We start from the raw sequence: 20,718 nt of genomic DNA on the forward strand, positions 1-20,718 counted from the left end.
TCTAAAGTTTAGTGGCGCAGGACACCCTAGTTACTTCCTTTCTTTTACTTGAATTATCCTTCAAATAATTTCTTGCACGTTTATTTAGCATTGTTTTATTGTTATTGTTGAGTCTAGTAAACAGCAACCTAATGCTGCTCTTGCCCAAGGGGCCTCATGTAAAGATCAGGAGGGCCGCATGCGGCCCCTGGGCTGTACTTTTGGTATCAACTAGAGAATACGGTTATTAGGGGGGGTGTAAAACCCCAAACACCACCCTTCGTCAAGCTACATCCCTGCTCTCAAGGTAGCAGAATTCTTTTTAGCAGATCAGCCACTCTTATCAATTTTCCAATGACATTGGAGTAATGCTAACATGTTAACTAAAATCATTATTGTAGTGGTAAACTATTCCAACTCAAAGCTTATTTCTTAATTTGCAATACTGTAAGAAATATTGTCCCATTTTACAGAAAGCCTATATCTGCTCTAGTGCATGAATAAGACAGAGCTGATAGTTTGTGTTAATCTGAAGGAATTTAATGTTTGACAGATGAGTACTCAGACTTCGTTCGGCGGTTGTTTTGCCTCATCACTAATTGCTGTCTGTGTGATTTTTCTCCTAGGGTATGCGAGTACATCAGCACCCTGGAGCACACCCACTTCAGTGATGGCACTTCCCAACCACCGGTGAACATAACTCAATCGCAACAGAGCACAGAGGGGATGCAGACCAGTACCTGCAAGGGCTATCAACAAAACGCGATGTCCGAGCATGATGCTGCTCTGGGAAAGTTCCCCATTATCCAGCCGGTCCCAATACAGGATCTTGTCAAGGAATGCAGCAAGGGAAGAGCTTTTGACTTCCGCGGAGGCAGTCTGATGAGCGGGAGCATTGCCGCCAAGGCAGTTTGCACTCTCTCTGCACAAGCAGACAGGTACAGTTTTGCAGTTAATTTGTTCAGAATTTGAAAAATGATTCGGCATGCACTTTATGGTGGGAGTAAAGGTAAGCTTGGTTTCCATGATTATCTAACATGTTAACATCTTGCCAGTAACTAGGGAGTGAGTCAGTGCTGTTTCTGATGGAGCATTTCAGTTTAAAGCATTTGAGCCCCTGGCAAGCTTCTCAAGGTACATTCTGTGATTAGAATGACCTTGTCATGGGCATTTACAGGCTCCTTGAGGATAATATTTAGGGCCTTATTATGACTTTGGCAGTCCTCCAATAGGATTGCCACCACGGCGGTACCAGGAAGACCTCTAAGGCCATGGTGCGCCCACCTGCCGGATTAGGAGCTTAATCCATTGCGGGTGGGTGGTGTGGGGGCTGTCTCACGGCGGGGTCTGGGTTAGTCTCATAGGAGAGCCTTAACAGCATACCACCGCCGTGAGAGTGTCTGCAGGACGTTCCTGCATGGTGTGGTATGCACCATGTCGAGCATTCCACACCGCGGAGGAACGAGGGTGCTATTCCAGGGGGTGCACAACATGTGCCCCCCAAACGCATCCTCAGGTGAATATTCATCCGGGGGCCCTGTTACGGCCCCCTAAACTGCACGTCTTCCACCCTTTTCATAGTGGGGACCTAGTTTAGAATGGGCAGTGGATATGCAGGTCGTAATATGCTCCGCAGTGCTGGCATCGGCATTGCCGGCGTATTCAGGCCATTTGTAGACAGCCGCCACAGCGGGATCCTTGATCCCGGCAGAGGCGGCGGTCTTGTCCCACTGCCACACTCCTAATTCATTGGGCGGACAGGTGGTGGCAGTCCAAAGCCATGAGGCACAGGGTCAGACTGATTTGCATATGGCCATGTCTGAACTGGGGTGGCAGAGTGGGCTAAAGAACGGTGATGGATTAAACCCAGATCTGTTGACTTGGTGTGAGTGTTTGATTGGATCAGAAGCTCCGTCCATCCCCACCCCCTTTTGTACCGCTTTGTTCGGCATAAGTTGGCAGGGTATGCTCAGACGTGAGTCCCTTGCTCACTTTGCCACTGGATTCAAGCAAGCCTGGCTGATGATGGCTGAAATGCCAGAAACCGGTCCTAGGAAGCTTGTTTCCGGTCCAGGGAAGACATGGCTTGGTAGTTCATGCTGGACTGTTCCCATGAAGCACAGGGTCAGACTGATTTGCATATGGCCATGTCTGAACTGGGGTGGCAGAGTGGGCTAAAGAACGGTGATGGATTAAACCCAGATCTGTTGACTGGGTGTGAGTGTTTGATTGGTTCAGATGCTCCGTCCATCACCACCCCCTTTTGTACCGCTTTGTTCGCCATAAGTTGGCAGGGTATGCTCAGACGTGAGTCCCTTGCTCACTTTGCCACTGAATTCAAGCAAGCCTGACTGATGACAGCTGAAATGCCAGAAACCCAGATCTGTTAACTGGGTGTGAGTGTTTGATTGGTTCAGATGCTCCGTCCATCACCACCCCCTTTTGTACCGCACACTTGTAATTAGGCCCTATTTTTTTGTTTTTTCTTGTTTTGTTTTTTTTAAATCTATTTTTCACACCATTTTTATTCTAAGGAAATAGGTGTTCTATCGTCTTCAGCCCGGCACATTATCCTCTCACCTGCATTATAGTCTTTGGTAGACATAGCATTATAGAAACATGGGCCCTATCAGATAGCCCTCTGGCTCTTCGGTCTCACTGCTCACACATGCCTGTCTCTGCTAGTCGACCTAAACTTCTAGGGGTTGGAGAAGTCGCTTGTGAGGGTTGACTCTTTTGAAGAGAATGGATTGTACACGGAAATAGAAGACTTCACCCTGACATGGCTAATAATGTACTTCAACTGACTCATTGCTTTGGTGATAAAGCAGAATAAACCATCAATGACTTCTTTAAAAAGTGTACCAGAAGTTTCTTTGCCAAATCTTGTTTTACATAGCTATTTGTACAGTGCCACATACTGCTCAGTGGCCATTTCAAGGTGCTAGTCAGCAGAGGAAAACCACAGCAAAAATAGTACTATAAATATATAAAGAATAAACATGAATAAGCAAGGGAGGGATGAGATACATATTGCACGTTTCAGAAAAAAGGAAGTCTTTACAAATTTAAGGGGCCTTCTTTAATGCTTGGTGGTCAGAATATTGTAGGTTCGCAAATATCAAATAATCTCATTAATACATTGATTACTGTCACTGCCCTATAATCATAACTACTGTGTCCAAACACAGACATCTATGCTCATAACAGCGATATTAAGGCCACAACAGAGACGTTGGACGTGCCTACAAAAATGTCATTGGCCTGACAACTTGAGTGAGTAGTAGTACGGTCCTGGGATGTAACGGACAACTGAGAATATTTCAGAATCGTCAAGAAACAATAAACAGAATGCCCAGGCAAGGCAACTGCATATATATTTGAATGTAAACACTGACTGCTCCATAAGAACTTAGCAGTAATAGTTCAGTCGGCTTCCAAAGCTGCCCTTCAGACCCTTCACTGGCTCCCAGTGAGGACCAGGGTTGAGTTTAAGGCCCTTTGTACTTGCCATCGAATCCTTACTGGGAAGGCACCAGCACCACTCCAGAGTCTGGTCTCTAGATATGCGCCCACGCGCGCCCTTCGCTCTTCTTATGGAGGCCTATTAAAGGTCCCTAGGATAAAAAGGGCTCGCATGGGAGGTAGATCTTTTCGCTACCTGGCGGCGAAGAGCTGGAATGCCTTACCTCTGGACCTTCGCCTGGAGCCATCTGAGCTCGGCTTCAGGAGGAAGTTGAAAACACACCTCTATACACGGTAATCGAGCAGACCCTGCGGCCGGCCGGCATTAGTTCATCTGTCTTAGCGCGGGGACACGCCATCTGAGCGTAACCAGGCGCTTTATGAAACTCCCTTATTATTATTATTATAGTCAAGATCATAGGTAGTCTGCCATTAGGATTTAAGCGGGTAAGAGAAATTAACTGAGTAGTAAGAAACTATTAATGAATATGTGTAGACAACTGACAAATTATCTTTTGTATAACTGAAACGGGGTAAGACACCGGAGGTGGGCTGGGCAGTGCTAATCAAGACCTGGCAGTCTGGAAGCTGAGAGGTTACCACTAGGGATCAGAAGCGGCCTGTACAGGTAAGAGCGGTTGGGTGGTGGGACATGGCGGGAACAGTTTGCGAAGGGATAGGTAAAGTAAATTTTTTTTATTTTTTAAAACCTTACGCTCGGCGATGCAGCAAGCGCAAGGTAAGTGGTTTTATTTATTTGTTATTTTATTTTACCTATCCCGTCATCTGTCGACTCCCCCAGCCTGCCCCACTGCCCCACTGCTCTTACCTGTACCGACCACACCTGCTAGGGATGCTTATCCTCATATTTCTTTGAGAAGTATCAGGCTGGCCTGGGGTTCAGCTCATCCAGAATGCCTTAGCAAGTCATCGGTTTGCTGTTCCATCTGCTGGACAGCTTTGGTCAAGCTTTGACCAGTGAGGAGATTTCTTTTTTTCCCGTCTCAGTTCTTAAAGCAAATATGTTTCCTGATATTTCTGATGTCGGGAGGTTATTTTCCAGATGTATTCTTCAGTGTTGAGCTGAATGCACCTTCTCACATTTTTACTTTTGCAAGCCAAACGAAGCAAGATCCACTTTCCCATTTTTGGGAATTTAGCAAGAGAGAGCCGATTTTCTGAACTATGTCAAGGCACAGAATACGATCAAACCTCCAGCTAATAGCCAATTGCCGTGAGTCCTTGCAAAGGTATCCGAAATGCAGACAGAGTTAGGACACTTATGACCTGAACCAGGAGTTAATTCTTCATGAGTAACTGAATGCAATATAGAGACCAATGAACAAAGTTAAAGAGGGGGCACTATCAACTGAACACTTAAAGGCTGAGAAAGTGAAAAATAAATTGTAAAAATAAAGGGAACCAGCAAAGCCAGGATCGATAAGGAGAAAGGTGTGCATGAAAAGGGAGATAAAAGAGAAGATAAGTGCAAGAATTTTGGATGTTCCCTAATGCAGCAGTAACATATTGATGAAGATTGACATAAGGCAGCAAGGATGATACAAAACTAACATTTAAAGAAGCAATTTCAAAGATAAGAAAAGAATAAAGGATCTCAATGTTTCAATGTTGTACAAATGAAAGCGGCAGATGTTAGGGATAGAAGTGGTTGAGAAGATAAATTAAGTAAAGAATCAAATACAAAGCTTAGTTTACTAGTAGAAGGAGAGAAAGGTTGTTGTGAAGGATGAAAGGGAATTTGAGGAGGTGTAGTAGTAAACAGAGTCAGGAATTGATTGAATTTTAGACCGTTTTAGGGTTGAGTTTAGGAAAATGAAAGGACATTCAATGCACTGAAGAAGGCAGAGTTTGAGGGAAGAAAAAGAAGAGAAGGAAAAAAAGGTTTATGAGTCAACCTCATAAAGATGTGATTCGAAGCCGAATGAGAAATAATATTACATAATGGAATAATATAGACTTAAAAGAGAAGGCAAAAGCACGATCTCTGAGAAACAGCAAAGTTAAGAGGATAAACTGTCTACATAGAACCATTCAAAGAAAGGGTGAATTGATACACAAGAGCAGTACCAGAGATTTTATATGATCCTGTTCTTGTGATCAATGAGTGTAAAGATGTGCAGAAAAGAGAGTCTGTGCCTCAAGCACTCATGTAGATTTGTTTTTATTCCCTCACGGCAGGCTCTTTGATGGTGCTGCGGACAAGCTGAACCTGGCCGCATTAGGAGGCTTCCTCTACCAGCTGAAGAAAGCTTCTCAGTCACAGCTCTTTCACTCCGTCACAGACACTGTTGACTACTCATTGACGATGCCAGGTAATAAAGCCTCATCTGCTGACAAGCATATTGGTCTGTCTTCTACATTCACCTTGATCAAAGACTCCTATAAAATGAGAATGAAAATGAAACCCAACGTGCGAGCTAAATAGAGGTATATCTGATGGTTGATGTTTTCTGCAGGTGTGATCAACATAGATGCTAGTAACTGTTGATATCTTGCTCGTCCTTTGGTTTTTATGCTTGTTGTTCAACAAATATCTAATCGGAGATGTAAAAAGACTTCTTGTTATCTGGCTTTTCTCTGTCATATAGAACTTTGGTGCAATTGTCTCAGCGGTCCAGGGCAGATTTGAAATATCATGCTCTGTTAAGGGGTAAAATGGACAGCCATTTAGATGTTTAGGTTGAACTCCTAGACTGGATAATTGGTTCAATTCCTATAGAATGGTATTGTTGTATCTTGATATTTGCTAGGTGACTATGACTGGTGTTCTTCTGTCGCCTTGAGATCTAGCTGAAAACATCATTAATAAAAACACCATTGTGTTTTTCTTTAAAATCTTTAATGTCTGATTTTTAATACTGGGACAGGGGACAACTGTCCACTCCTGATTTGTATCTTTTGGGGATTCCTCTCACTCTAGCCTCCCACCCCACCACACTTTGCACAATGGTGTTTGATGTACACTTGTTTCAGTGATGTTTGAAGACGATAACACAGGAGCCACAAAGTAACACATTGCGTCAACATATTCTTCCTTGTCAGTGCCGGCTCTCCCACAAAGGCTATTTTCAATTCAAGGGCATTGCCATAAGCATGGCCTGATGAACCTCATTATGCAAATTGACACATAACTGTGGGAGAGAAAAACAAGACTTTAGCAATCTCATCCCTAGTGCTGCATTATTTATCCCCCAGTCAATCCATGAACCTTTTAATTACTGTGCCTCATTCCTGGCCATCAACCTCACAAACCCTTTCCTGATCTTTCCTTGTCCTTCTTGTCAGTGTAGGGTGGCCAACCTTCCTGTGTTAGACTATAGTGTGTGTCCCATGCAGGCTCTGTACTCGAAGAGGGATGGTCCCAATATGCCTCGCAGTGCCTTTCTCATCTCTACTCCTCATGACCAGTGCTTAATTTGAGCCGGTGCTTTCCAGCACCGGCACTTTATTGTCAGCACCGGGGCAATGGAAGTCTGCCACATGGTGGCGCTGTCCAGCTAATTTCGGTATGAACACAACAACAGCAGTTTATTTATTCAAATTACAATAACAATGATTAATATCTGCCTCCTAAGCCGTTCTTCTGGCTTTGGGGGCCTGGAATAGTCTGACTTGTCACACTTGTAGGAGTGTGAAGATTAGTAGCTGTGTATGTACTGTCTTTGGCAGCGCTGGCATGGGTTATATGAGGTGCAAGCTGCAGTGGCTTCCCGACGAGAGCCCCGGTACTTATACTTTTACAAATTAAGCACTGCTCAAGGCAAATGACTTTTGCAGTCGGTGGTCATCGTGCCGGAGCAGCATGTGTAGCACAGCACTGCACGCCAGAGACGAGTTAGTTGCATCTTCCTTTTGCCACTGATCAGCTCGCCTGACTCCTGTCTGTGGGGCTGTTGAGCACTAGTGGTATTCGGCTTCTCCTGCTCAAAGCTGCTAGTGCTTCAGTTGACCCATACCTTCCACTGAAGCGTAAATATACAACTGATTTGACCAGCCTATATCCATATATGCTGAAGACTGTTAGCATTTACACTGTTACAGATGAAGTCAAAACTTTTAAATGGGGTGACAGCAAACCTCAGTCTAATGAAGCAACTGGCAGAGAGTCACTTCTGTGCAGCTTGTTCTGACATACATTGGGTACAGCCTGAAATAAGAGTGGGGAATTAGGAGGGGCTTATTCCACAGGGTCCACTGCCTGCCACACATCTCTCCAGGGTTTCATGTACTTTTACAGAGAATAAGCGAATGGGAAGCCACTGGAAGTTGAGGCAGCAACAGCCAGAGCAGTAACAAGCTTTAGTACTAGAATCAGGAAAGCAGCATTAGCTGCAAAACAGGTCAAAGGAGAGACCCTTTGTGAAGAGTTGTGTACAACTTCCAGAGAAGGTACATTTAAAGGGTGGCCTTTGACCATCTGAGAAAGGGCTTGGTGGGAAATAAATGTTGTAGCCCATGGAGTCTGATTTTATTGGGTACGATAAACAGCACCTGCCCTACGGGGCACCCGTAATCACACCACCTACTGCAGCCTTTTCTACCTCTTGAGAATAGGTACATTAAAATCAACAGAATGTATTGTTAGAGTTTTACAAAGCAAATGATTGTCAATGAACTGACCTCTGGGCGCGATGCATAACAGACAAGACTTATGTGCTGTGGCAGCTCCTCGGTTAAGGCGAAGGAGCATCGCCCCACTGCTCCTCTCAGCAGTGAAAACATAAAACATTTTATATTTCCACGCTGAGCAGAGTCAAGCACAGGGCGGGGCTGGGTTATGCTGATAGACAGCATCTGCGACAGGGGGAGGAGTGGTGGACACTGCTGCAAGTGCTCATGATGATTTGTCCTGCTGTCTTAGGATGGCCAAACCGGCATGCAAACATAGATCTTTGCAACTCGAGCTGTTTTGCACAGCCTAGTGGAGAACAAGCAGAGGCTCCCAGGCCCTAACTGAGCAGTAAACCAGCATGCTCAGGCTGACCACGTTGCTGCTCTCATGCATTACCAGCATGAGAGCAGCGCTGTGGTTGGCATAGGGGACTGGGAGCCTTTCATGGCATGGACTTCCTGCTGGGAGTTGAGAGGAGAGGTGCAGAAGAGCATCGAGGCGGCAGCCAGCAGTTAATGCCTTTTTGTTTTATTCCACCCAGCTGCTCCCCACTTCTCCCTGTGCTGCCTCACCACTATTATGTCACAGCAGCCGCCACTGCTTATGTATGCCTGCTCAAGATCTGTGTGGGGAACAGCAGAACTGAAGATGGTCTTCTGTACTGTATGGAAGTGTGTGTGTGTGTGTGTGGTTGTGTGTGGGTTTGTGTGTGGGGTTGTTTGGTTGTGTGTGGGGTTGTCGAACAGCATAAGGTTCAAAGCTTCATCATCTCCCAGGGTTCACCAAAAATCTTGATTGCAGGCCATTGAAAGTTGCCCAGTTCAAACCCCTCCCATAAAAACAAAGGAATATTAACCTCCGGCTGTAAAATGGGATTGACCCCCTTCATACACCATCTTTCAAAGGGCGACCTTTTAGAAACCTGAACAGAGATTGCTAATTGTAAGGGAAACCCCATATTCTGAGCCCCTACCCTTTCTGTCTCCTTGCCAACAAGTGTGGATGCTACAGGTGTAATATTGGAAGATTTGGATATCTCAAACGTGATGTTTGCGTTTGAAATACCCATTATGGTTCCCATATCAGTCAAAGAAGAAATGAACAGGGCCAAGCAGAAATAATCAGTACCACTGAAGCCTTTGCCTATTGATTTCCAACAGAACCCTTAATATTAGGAAAAAAAGAGAAATCGTATAGAAAAGATTACGAGGCCAAGGATAAGAAAGAACATTTGACAGCCCAAACCTACTTCATCCTAACTATTAAGAAAAGTAGCTGAGTTAGGGAATTCTCTTGACTGGCAAATAAGTTAAACTTTCGTGTTCCCCGTTTCCTGCAGATTTCTCTGAAATGTGTGGATTCTGATTATAATTGTGACATTATGCGAATAGTTTGCTCAGTCCGTCTGCTGTCACTTTCTCCAAACCCCTGATGTGAATTGCTGTCAAAGAAAGATGATGTGTTTTCCCATTGACAAATCGGTGCTGCAATGTCCCATAAGAGTATGTTTGCCTGCTTGTTGATCTGTGATTTTGCTGTCACATTGTCCATCCTGATCAGCAGTCTTGCATTCTGAATTTGAGAAGCACAGTCCAGAAGAACTCTTGTGATCGCCTTTTGAATTTGTAGAGACCAGCAGACCTGAGTGACTCTCCACCCATAACCGATTGCGTCTGGTGGGAATGCTGACCACAGAGAGGCTCCTCTCCTGAATTGTAGGGGTTGTAACTACCAATACAACTCCTTCTGAATCCGAGAAGGCATGCTGACCCATTCTGGGAAATTGGTCTCCAGGCCGATAGTACATAACGAACCAAGCAAATTGTGACCCAGGGATCTACCATCAAGCATAATCTGACCCAAGCTCCACGCAGTGCTTAGTTTGTGAAAAACATAAGTGCCAGGGCCCTTCTCATGAGGCCACTGCAGCTAGCACCACCTATAGACCCTGCCAGTGCCCGTACCAACACAACTAACCTTCACACTCTTACTAGTGTGACAATTCAGACTTTTAGTATACATTAAAACGACTAATACCTGCCACCTAAGCTATTCTTATGGCTTTGGGTGACGGGTTTAGTCATTTTTATATATATTGAATTATTAAAACACTATTGTTGTGCTCTTCACAAAATTGGATAGACAACGCCACCATGTGGCAAGCTGCCATAAGTGCCGGCGTTGATACTAGAGTGCTGGGAGCACCAGAAACCACCGGTTCAAACGGCTCAAATTTAACACTGTCAAATTGACTCTGTCTTTCTCTGAATTTGCAACAAGGACCTCGTTTGGGGCAGAGTTGATCGATAAGAGGCATCGATGAGATCTGCAGCTTGCCACTCTGATCAAGGAGAACTACTACACCTTTGTCTGTGTTAAATCTAACCATGACAACTTCCTTGTCTTGTGCTGGTTCGAGCTTCAGTTTCTCACAATTTACCTGGAAACAGTGGGATTGCAGCAAAAAAAGAGAATGCTCATCATTGGTCTTAAACTTTGACGGAGAATAAATTGACCAATCAGCTAAGTAAAGATCTACTGGAACAAATTGATTGTGCAGGGAGGCCACCAGCAGAGCATCAATGTTGTGAACACCCTTGATACTGATTTCAAACTAAATGGAAGGACATATAACATCCAAAACACCACATTTAGGTGTTTGTAAGAGAACAGGTATATTGACCACAGTGTCCAACAGCCTCAGGCATCAGCTGCTGGAGGTAAAATCCTTGTTCATCAATCCTTCTCCCACATCCCTAAACACAATCTATTCACGAACACCTGCCACCGCATGAATTAGTTTAGGAGGAAGAAGATATAGATTAATATTGGTTGGTTGTGAGGAAATTAGAAAAACAATTTGATGTACAACTTAGCCTAATTGTAAAAAGATATAACTTTTTTTATTAGGGAACAACATCAAGATGAATCGATTGATTGCTATTTGGCAGCTTTGCGTATGCCTGCAGCAGAATGTGAGTGTGAAAATTTCATTCCTCTACTTATCCGAGATCAGATAGTCGTGCGTTGTTGGGACAAGAACATCCAAGAAAAACTGCTGACTGTGAAGAATCCGACACTTCTAGAAACTACAGATATTGTAAATAGCATAGAATTATCTGGGAAGTCATGTAATGAATTGACATGCAAAGAGCAGAGTGGATTCGCTGTTGTGAAAGATAATTGGAATTCAAAACAAAGTGGGCAGAATAAGAAGTATATTAAAAAGAAAGAAGTCAAGGACGGATTCTTTAGCCAAAAAAACGTCTGTTTCAGGTGTGGTTATCCCAATAATGCGCCCAATGGTCACCCTTGTCCTGCCAAAAATGTCAAGTGTAGATCATGTGGGAAGGTGGGACATTTTGCCAAAGTTTGTTAATATGTAAAGGATAAGGTGAATGCAGTGCCTGCCAGAGTGACTAGTGATAGCTCAGAGGACGAACACAAATTGTGAAAGGGATGTGGTATTGGTTGTTTAGGGTGGTGAATTCAACTGTGTAGACCCGTATGAAAATAATGTGGTTGATGAGAAGGTGTTAAACCTGTTAGTTGATTCAGGAGCAAGGATGACAATGATCACTGAAGATGTTTGTAAGAGAATAGTTTTTTTTGCCCACAGTCTCGAACAGCCTCAGGCCTCAACTGCTAGAGGTAGAATCCTCGTTTATCGATCCTTCATGCACATTCCACATTCCTAAGCACTAGAATATGGGATGCAGGATGAAGAGTACATCACCACACAGTGTTACAGGTACACCACAGAAGCTACAAGTATTTCTTCTAGCTCCAGGCTTCCATGAGGTGAAAACTGCTCTAATATCTGCAAACCTCCTCGAACAGGAAAGAAATGTTTACATAGCCCTGACCAATAGGAGGTAGACCAAATAGGCTGTCTTCTGGGTGTGATACATCTAGGAGGGTCGAGAGCAGTGGTCAAAGTAGGAGGTATCGAGGGGTGCAACGTGCCCATACTTTTTTTATTTAAGAAAAACAGTTCCCCTACTTGTGAAAAGATAACCGCCCCAAGGCTGTTAATTCCGAGAGTTGAAATGCTTCAGCTGCAGTGTAAGGCAGGAAGTCTACTGAGCTGTGAAACTGAAGTTGGAGGGGGGGCAGACAGCGAAACAAGCTTTCTTGCCAGGGTGTCTGCTTGCCTGGAGGGAATGTGCAAAACCAAAGGGGATGATGGATGGAGTGTTGAACAATGCAAGCACTCACTCCCAGTCAACTTACCTGGGTTTAATCCATCATCATTCTTTAGCTCTCTCCGCCACCCCAGTTCAGAAATGGCCATATGCAAATCAGTCTGACCTTGTGCCTCATGGGAACAGTCCAGCCCGAACTGCCAAGCCATGCCTTCCCTGGACCGGAAACAAGCATCCTAGGACCGGTTTCTGGCTAATCAGCCGTCATTAGCCAGGCTAACTTGAATCCAGTGGCAAAGTGAGCAAGGGACCCACGTCTGGGCATACCCTGCCAACTTAGGGCAAACAAAGCAAAACCAAAGGGTTTTGTTCACCCTGAGTTGGCAGGGTATGCCCAGATGTGGGTCCCTTGCTCACTTTACCACTGGATTCAAGATAACCTGGCTGATGAGGATTATGAATCCGAACTGGTCCCAGGATGCTGTTTCCGGTCCAGGGAAGATATGGCTTGGCAATTCGGGCTGGACTGTTACCATGAGGCACAGGGTCAGACTGATTTGCATATGGCCATGTCTGAACTGGGGTGCTGGAGTGAGCTAAAGAATGATGATGGATTAAACCCAGATCAGTTGACTGGGGGTGAGTGTTTGATTTGCTCAAGCACTCCGTCCATCATCCCCTTTGGTAATGCTTTGGAGGGAATCTGTGCAGCTGGTCACTCTGCGTAGCACACGGCTACTCAAAAAGAGTATCCCGATGCTGTTTAGGCAACTTAAAGCGGAACTGAGGCATAAACCACTGATCTGTCATCATTGCAGTCTGAGTAAGAGAGATTTTAGCTCTTTTTAACATTTTGCTTCATCTGCAATGGACCTCACATGTTCAAGGCGCTGATTCCATATATCTGCCACTCAGTGAAGGAAGAACCTCCCCTCCGTAGCCTTTTAAAACGGGGAACCGCAATTATTCCGATAATTCAGCAACGCAGGGATCTTGCAGGGCTGTATGCCTTAATTCGTTCATTAAGGTATGCAGGCCCCTTTATTGTGAAATGCTTGGTGCGTTTACATTTTGTGTTTTCGACTGACAATCAGTAAAGTCTCTCCCGAAATATTGATACTGATATTTGATATTTTATACAGAAGGCTGACTACCATATTCTGCATAACTTGTAACCACTGGGGCATATAGTTTAGGAGGCCCAGAAATAACACATTGGCATAGTCCAGCCTTGAAAGAATTAGTACCCTGACCACTGTGACTTGGGCATGATGCTGAAGCAAGTGAAACTTCTTCAGCATGCGAAAAATCCAGAAGTATGTTTTACTACTGCTGTTACCTGTGCCTTAAACGAAAGTTGGGTGTCAAACATTATGCTCAGATTCCTAGCCACCACTTTTAGTGGGGATGAATTGGGCACCGTGTTGGGCCAAGCTCCTACCCATCCTGGAAGGGTATCCACCCGAACAACAAGATTTCCGTTTTTATTGGGGTTGCACTACAATTTATTGGCCTTCAGCCAATCCAGCAGTGCTACCATACATCGAGCAAATGCATCCTTTGCCTTCATGGAATCCCCACCATACGTGAGCAGGAGTTGGCAATCATCCATATATGAGATAACCTTTTTGTTAAATTATTCAACTGAATTTGCCCGGGAGGGGCCATATAAATGTTGAAGAGCGTGGGGTTTAGGGAGGAGCCTTGTGGCACTACCCACTGCAGCTTTTTTGCTCCTGAGGCATACGGCTTCATCCAAACTACCTGCTCACGTCTCTTAATGAAGGAACCCAGGAGACTATTGAAGTAATTTTTGACTAGAATATTATTGAACTCTCCTGGGTTCTTTTACATTCATGAAGTGCACCCCTCTCTACCTTCTCTAGGGCTATGAGCCTCCTTCATTTCCTCGACCTTCTGTAATCCCCCTGCTTCCTCCGCTCAGTTGTGCCATTGACATTCCCTTGCTTCCTCAACACTTCATTCTCTTCAGTGTTCCTTTGCTTTTGTCAGTATGAGGTGTGCCGCTCGTTGGTTGAGTTGTTTGTTTGTACTCTCTAATGCGCTCTACTGTTACTTAAATGTGGCTTACCCTCATTGTGTCATGACCCTCGTCCTCCCCCTGCCTGTCCCTTGTCCTTCCTCCCTTTCTTATCTGTGCACGAGGCACGGGCCGTGCGCTGTCGTTCTAGAATGTTTATGGGGGGTTTTCATTAACCCTGGGTGAAGGACTTCGCTACGCCCACTGAGTGGGCGTAGTGTTGCCTACTTCGCCCTTTGCAAAGTAGGCATAGCAGGCAACACTACGCCCTCCCCGTGGGCGTAGCGAAGTTGCTCCCCACCCGCCTCCCTCCCCATGCGCGGCCGCCCTTGCATGCGCATTTCTCGCGAGAAATGCGCATGCACAGGCGGCCGCGCATGCGCATTTCTATCCAAGATGGCGGCGACGGCGGCGCGAATGAGCAGAGGGAGCCCCGGGACGCAGCGGGCAGGGTTAAGTGCCTTTTATTTACTTTTATTTCACCATTTACAAAAATTAGGTATGTAGGGGAGGGGGGCAGGCGGTGCGTAGTGAGGCTACGCGAAGTGCGTAGGTGGGCGTAGTTCCTCATCCACTTTGCGTAGCTTTGCGTAGCCCCACTACGCATACTACGCCCAGGGTTAGTTTTGATGTGGGAGAACCGTTATTACAGTTAGCACGTGACTGTAGCTTCATGAGTAAAGACTACTGAAATCATCCTCATTCCCGATTCCTTGTTATTACAAAACTGGTGACGAGTGGAGAAGCGGTATAGAGCCGGGTTAATCACTTCACATCTACCGTGCTGATTAAGTGAAGCAGCAATGTAATGAGCTATTCACACATTGCAATTTGTGAAAAAAAATTACGTCAAATGGCCACTTGAGGGAGCACTAATGACATAATAAAATAATAAATAAAGGGGCACATGTATCAAGGTAGGCTTTTGCAGTCCTTAATTGTGATTATTAACCGCTTGCCTGCGGGGCTGATTCCCCCGCTGTGCTGGGGGAGGGGCGCACAGCGCCCCGGTGCTCATGACGAGCTCAGCTCGTCATGAGGCACGGTGGTCGTGTGCTCATGACGAGCTGAGCTCGTCACGGCCACACCTGTACCTGTAGAACGTTCAGCACAGCGGGGGAATTAGCCCCGCGTGCGAGCGTTGCGGCCGTTATGACAAGCTTAGCTCGACATGAGCACACGGCCACCATGGCTCATGACGAGCTGAGCTCGTTATGAGCATGGAAGGGGTTAAAGAATCGCAATTAAGGACTCGCAAAAGCCTATGCATGTAGGAATCACTAAAAAAATAGAGATTCCTAAACATTCCTTAATTGCGACTCGCAAATTGTGAGTCGCAATTAAGGAATGGCTTCCCACTCATTCCTATGGGCCTACAGGCCCATAGGAATAAATGGGGAATTGCATGCGCAATTTGCGAGTACCAATAGGTACTCGCAAATTGCGCATGCAATTTCAAGGGTGCATGGTTGTCAAAAGGATTCCCAGTTGCACCCCTGAAATTGTGATGTGCACCCATGTTGCGCCTACACATGCCCCAAGGGCATGTGTATGTGTAACATGAAACTTTGAAAAATGCACTGCATTTTTTCAAAGTTTTTGCAAATTCCCGACCAGTTTAATTTTTCAGTAATTTACAGCCCCAAATAGTGAAATTGCTATTTCATAGTGCTTCTAGCATTGCATTTAAGGAATCTCAAATTGCGATTCCTTAAATGCAATTGCAATTTGGGAAATCGCAAAAAATTGCGATTACCGAAATTGCACACGTGAAAACGTTCATGCATTGCAAAAGGCCATTTTGGGATCGCAAATGGCCGATTTTTGCGAATCGCACTGTTTGCGATCGCAAACTTTCTTGATGCATGTGCCCCAAAATTCCTACGAGGATAGGGAACTAATTTCAGCCAGTCGATATCAAAAATAATATTGATAAATAAATAATATTAAAGTGTCTGGTGTAATGAATGAAGTAGCTATGCTATGTACATTTTTAGTAGTCCCAGGTCCACCAAGTGAAAGTTGGAACCAACGGATTAGGTGTTTTGGAAAACATTTGGAAGCTATTGATGCAACCATTACAATGCAGCAAGAAAACAAGCTATGATGTATTGCTGTTTGGGGATTAAAGTGAGAAGATTAATTGATCATATTGCCCCAATTGATAAAGAAGATGAGCATGAGGAATGGGATCTATTAATTGAGGCAATTACAAGAATGAAGAATTAGTTAGACACAACCGTGAGTGTCATAATGGAAATATATCATTTATATTACCGATACCAAGCAACTGACGAACCAATAGAATCCTATGTCGCACCACTAAGAATGATAGCAATTACGTTCTCTTTCAAAGACATGGATGAGAGGATTCGAGAACAAATAGTGATGCAAAATAGATGTCAGGGTGCAAAAAAAACTATGTCACAGAAATACAAGCCTTGAAAAGGTGATTTCTACAATCAATAGTATTGAAAGGTCCACTAAAGGCATTAAGATGCTTCTCAAACCAGATGGTCGCCAAGCAGAGGTAAATCTCATTCACAAAGAGGGAGAAACTTCAAAAGATATGTCAGGCAGAAATATTAAAAAAGAAACAAGATGTCATGGTTCCAAAGTAACGAGTTACCATTGTGGATCTGCTTTACACGTAGCATCAAGTAAGGATTGCCCAGCATGGAATAAAATGTGCACAGGATGGGGAGAAAAGGGTCACTTCTACAAAGTGTGTAAAACTACACAAGCAAAAAAGGGTGCACACAGTAACAGACTGTGAAATAGAGGAGACTCTGATGGAAACTAATTAATTGAAAATGTGGTTCTGCTTGTGGCAATCATTAATAAAGAAGGCCAGAACCAACCAAAATGCTGAGTCAAAGTAAATGAGAAAAACTTGAAGTATTAGTTGACACACGGTCAAGAATAACACTGATTTCAAAGGACTCTTACCGTTACCTTGAAAACAAAGCAGAGTCCTTCTTGGAGCATATAAAGGACATTGGATTAAACTTGAAGGAGTATTTAAAGCACATTTGGCATTCAAAGAAGAATATATGCAAAGGTATATGTGCTGGATTAAAATGTAAACATTTTAGGATAGCTAGAGCCACAAGAATTGAAAATTATGAAAAAACTGTGTCAGCCACCTTACTTTTTTAGTATTCAAGAAACAACCTAGATACAATTCTTGATGAATATAAGGAAGTATTTGGTGAAAAACTAGGGTGTTTAAATGACTTCAAACATGAAATAATACTAAAGGCTAACGCACGCCCACTCAAGCAGCACGATAAAAATATACCTTTGTCGGTCCGCAGTAAAGTGAAGGTCATTCTCAAGGAGTGGTGTGACGACGGAGTGATAGACCGTTTAATGCATCAGAATAGCTTTTGACTGTGATCGTTGTAAAGAAAAAAATGGCATGCTTTGTCTGTGCATTGATCTGCACCAACTCAACCGCAATACAATAGCAGATTGTCAACCATTGCCCTTGATAAATAAAATGGTTATGAAATTAAACCAAGCAAAAATATTCACAACCTTGGATTTCAGCGCAGCCTATCTTGGGATGCAATTGGATGAAAAATCCAACGCTTACACAGCATTCATCACACCAGAAGGAGCATTCCAGTTTTGCAGACAACCATTTAGGCTGTGCTCGGCATCTGCGGTTTTCCACCGTGTCATGAACAACCTATTTGAAGGGATGCAAAGTGTAAGAACATTTCATATTAATATACAGCAAAACACTAGAGAAGCATATTCGTACACTAAACCAGGTATTACAAAAAATAAAAGACAATGGTTTGACTTTACAAAAAGTAAATGCAAATTTTTAAAAAGTACAGTAGATAATCTTGGGGACTTAATTGATGAACATGATGTGCGTCCAAAGCCATCCTTGGTAAAGACTATATCTGCTACGCCAGCTCCACGAAACAAAGAAAAGTTATTGTCCTTCTTGGGCATGTGTGAATTTAATTCAATCTTTACAAAAATCTATGCAAGCAAAGTGTGAAGACTGACTAAGAAAGATGTTCGATGTGTGTGGATTGATGTATGTGAGAACAGTATGAATGAGATTAAATAAGAACTTGAAATGACACCATTTTACAGTCATTTGATGAAAAATTACAATGTGTTGTGACCACGGATGCAAACCAAATTGGATTAGGGGCAGTACTAAGTCAGACATCTGAGAAAAAAGAAAATACTATTTATTTTGCGTTGCATAAACTAAGAAGTCCAGAAACTAAGTATTCAGTAATTGAACGGGAATTATTGACTTGTGTTTGGGCAGTCAATAAGTTTAAAAGTTTCCTTTCCGGAGAAGAGTTTACAATTTGAACAGCTCATAAACCCCTTGTTAGCATCCTAAAAGGGGGTGAGCAGGGTAAAATGTCACCAAGAATATCCAAATTGTCATGCAAATTTCAAGAATATCAAATCAATGTAGAACATATTCCAGGAAGAATGAATGTCACTGCAGATTACTTGTCATCTGCTCCATGTGACGATGACTTTGATTGCGATGAAAGTAAAGATGACAATGACATGCTGATTGCTTGCTTGTTTGACAATGACAACTCTGAGGGTGTGGTCACAAAAGAAGATTGGATGGAAGTTGTTGGGAAGGATGATGTCCTAATGGAAGTGTAGAAATATTTTCTAAAGGGGTGGATGAAACTGTTAGACCGTATTGGAAGATAAAAGATGATCTCAGCATATTTGAAGAAGTTGTAATGCGAGGTGATGTATTAATTGTACCCCGTGCATTAAGGGAGGGAAAATTGATAAAAATAGCCCACGATGGTCATGTAGGTATGATGGGAAGTAAGAGTACACTTAGGGAAAGATACTGGTGGCCCTCAATGGGCCGTTATGTAGATATGTAAGTGAATCAGTGTGCCTCTTGTAACCAAGCTGACAAAGCCCTAACTACTCACAAGTGCCCCATGACATTGGTTGAGTTACCAGAAAGTCCTTGGGTAAAGGTTGGAATAGACTTCATAGGACCTAAGTATGCATGACCCCTTAATAAGCGTTATGGCATTGTTTTAATAGATTACTACAGCAAGTGGATCTAGTTAAGTTTTTACACCAACCAATTACATCAAAGGTAATTGAATTTCTTAAGGAGTTATTTTGCGGGGAAGGATTTCCTCACCAATTGGTTAGTGATAATGGAGTACAATATCACTGGAAATGGTGAATTTCTTGAAGGTAAATGGAATAAGCCACCTAAAATCCTCCTTGTATCATCCACAAAGTAACGAGCGCGTTGGGCGAGCAAATCCCTTAGTCAAAGAAACAATTTAACTGGCACTATGTTCTCACATTCCAGTTGATGCAACACTCAGAACCAGATTGTGGTCTTATCGCACACTCCCCACAATACTACAGGTAGAAGCCCTTTTGAGCTTCTTAAGGGTGGGTTTTCAATCAGTGCAACCCTACTGGTAGTTAAAATGTAACAAATAGGAATGTGAGAACACCAAAGACAAGAATATCAAAATGCGATCCTTTGGATAAAAAACCCCAGAAACAAATGCATAGCGATTACAATGCTAGAAATGCTGTGGAAAGAATATATGTAAGTGTAGGTGACAAAGTTTGGGTGAATTACCCAAGAAAACGAATGAACATGAGCAAGTTTAGTGAGCCCAGACAGGTGGTAAAGACAAAAGGTACAGCTGTTTTATTAGACAACAGACAGGTGGAATGAGTCTAAGGTTGTTGTCCTAAACACACCTGAGCCTTCAAGCAGTAATGAATCTGCACAAGTCAGTATGCCAGAGTTAGTTAAGAAGGTGAAGTATGGTGTCTATGATGAGATTAGGTCTGCAGGAGCAGACAGTGAATGCTTCAACAGCCGTAGGTAACATGTATCTCGCAAACAATATTCAAGCCAGGAGACTTGCAAATTCACCAGTTTGATTTAAAGACTATGGGCCTGATTACGAACTTGGCGATTGGGATACACCTTCACCAACGTGATGGATATCCCATCCGCCGTGTCACAAGTTCCACAGGATATTATGGAATTGTAATTTGGTGGGCGGGATATTCGTCACTTTTGTGATGAGTAACTCTGTTCGCTAAGATCGTAATCAGGCCCTACGTATTGAATTCATTTTTGGAAAAAGATGTAATGCGCTCGATTGCTACTTAAATGTGGTTTCATAAATGTACACGCATTGTTCTGTGTTCCCCGTCATCCCCTTTCCTGTCCCTTGTCCTTCCTCCCTTTCATATCTGTACGTGAGTCCCCTGCTGCACGCTGTCTTTCTAGAATGTTTATGAGTTTTTTATTTGGGAGTACCATTTTTACAGTTAGTACGTAGCTGGAGCTTCTTGAATAAAGACTTTTGAAATCATCCCTGATTCCTCGTTATTACAACTCGTAATACTCAAAGTCAGAAGCAAGCACATGGGACTCGTGCCTCCTTTTTCCC

General features: G+C 43.6%; 1 protein-coding gene across 1 annotated transcript in view; it reads left to right on the plus strand.

Moving 5' to 3' along the window:
- Positions 1 to 20,718, plus strand: part of ARFGEF3 (ARFGEF family member 3) — a 505,700-nt gene that overhangs the window by 352,135 nt on the left and 132,847 nt on the right. The window contains exons 20-21 of the mRNA XM_078649342.1: positions 606 to 917; positions 5,644 to 5,777. Coding sequence (XP_078505468.1) covers positions 606 to 917; positions 5,644 to 5,777 — 446 coding nt within the window. The remainder of the gene's footprint in view (positions 1 to 605; positions 918 to 5,643; positions 5,778 to 20,718) is intronic.

The sequence above is a fragment of the Lissotriton helveticus genome, chromosome 6 (genome assembly GCF_964261635.1).
Source record: "Lissotriton helveticus chromosome 6, aLisHel1.1, whole genome shotgun sequence".
NCBI lineage: Eukaryota > Metazoa > Chordata > Amphibia > Caudata > Salamandridae > Lissotriton > Lissotriton helveticus.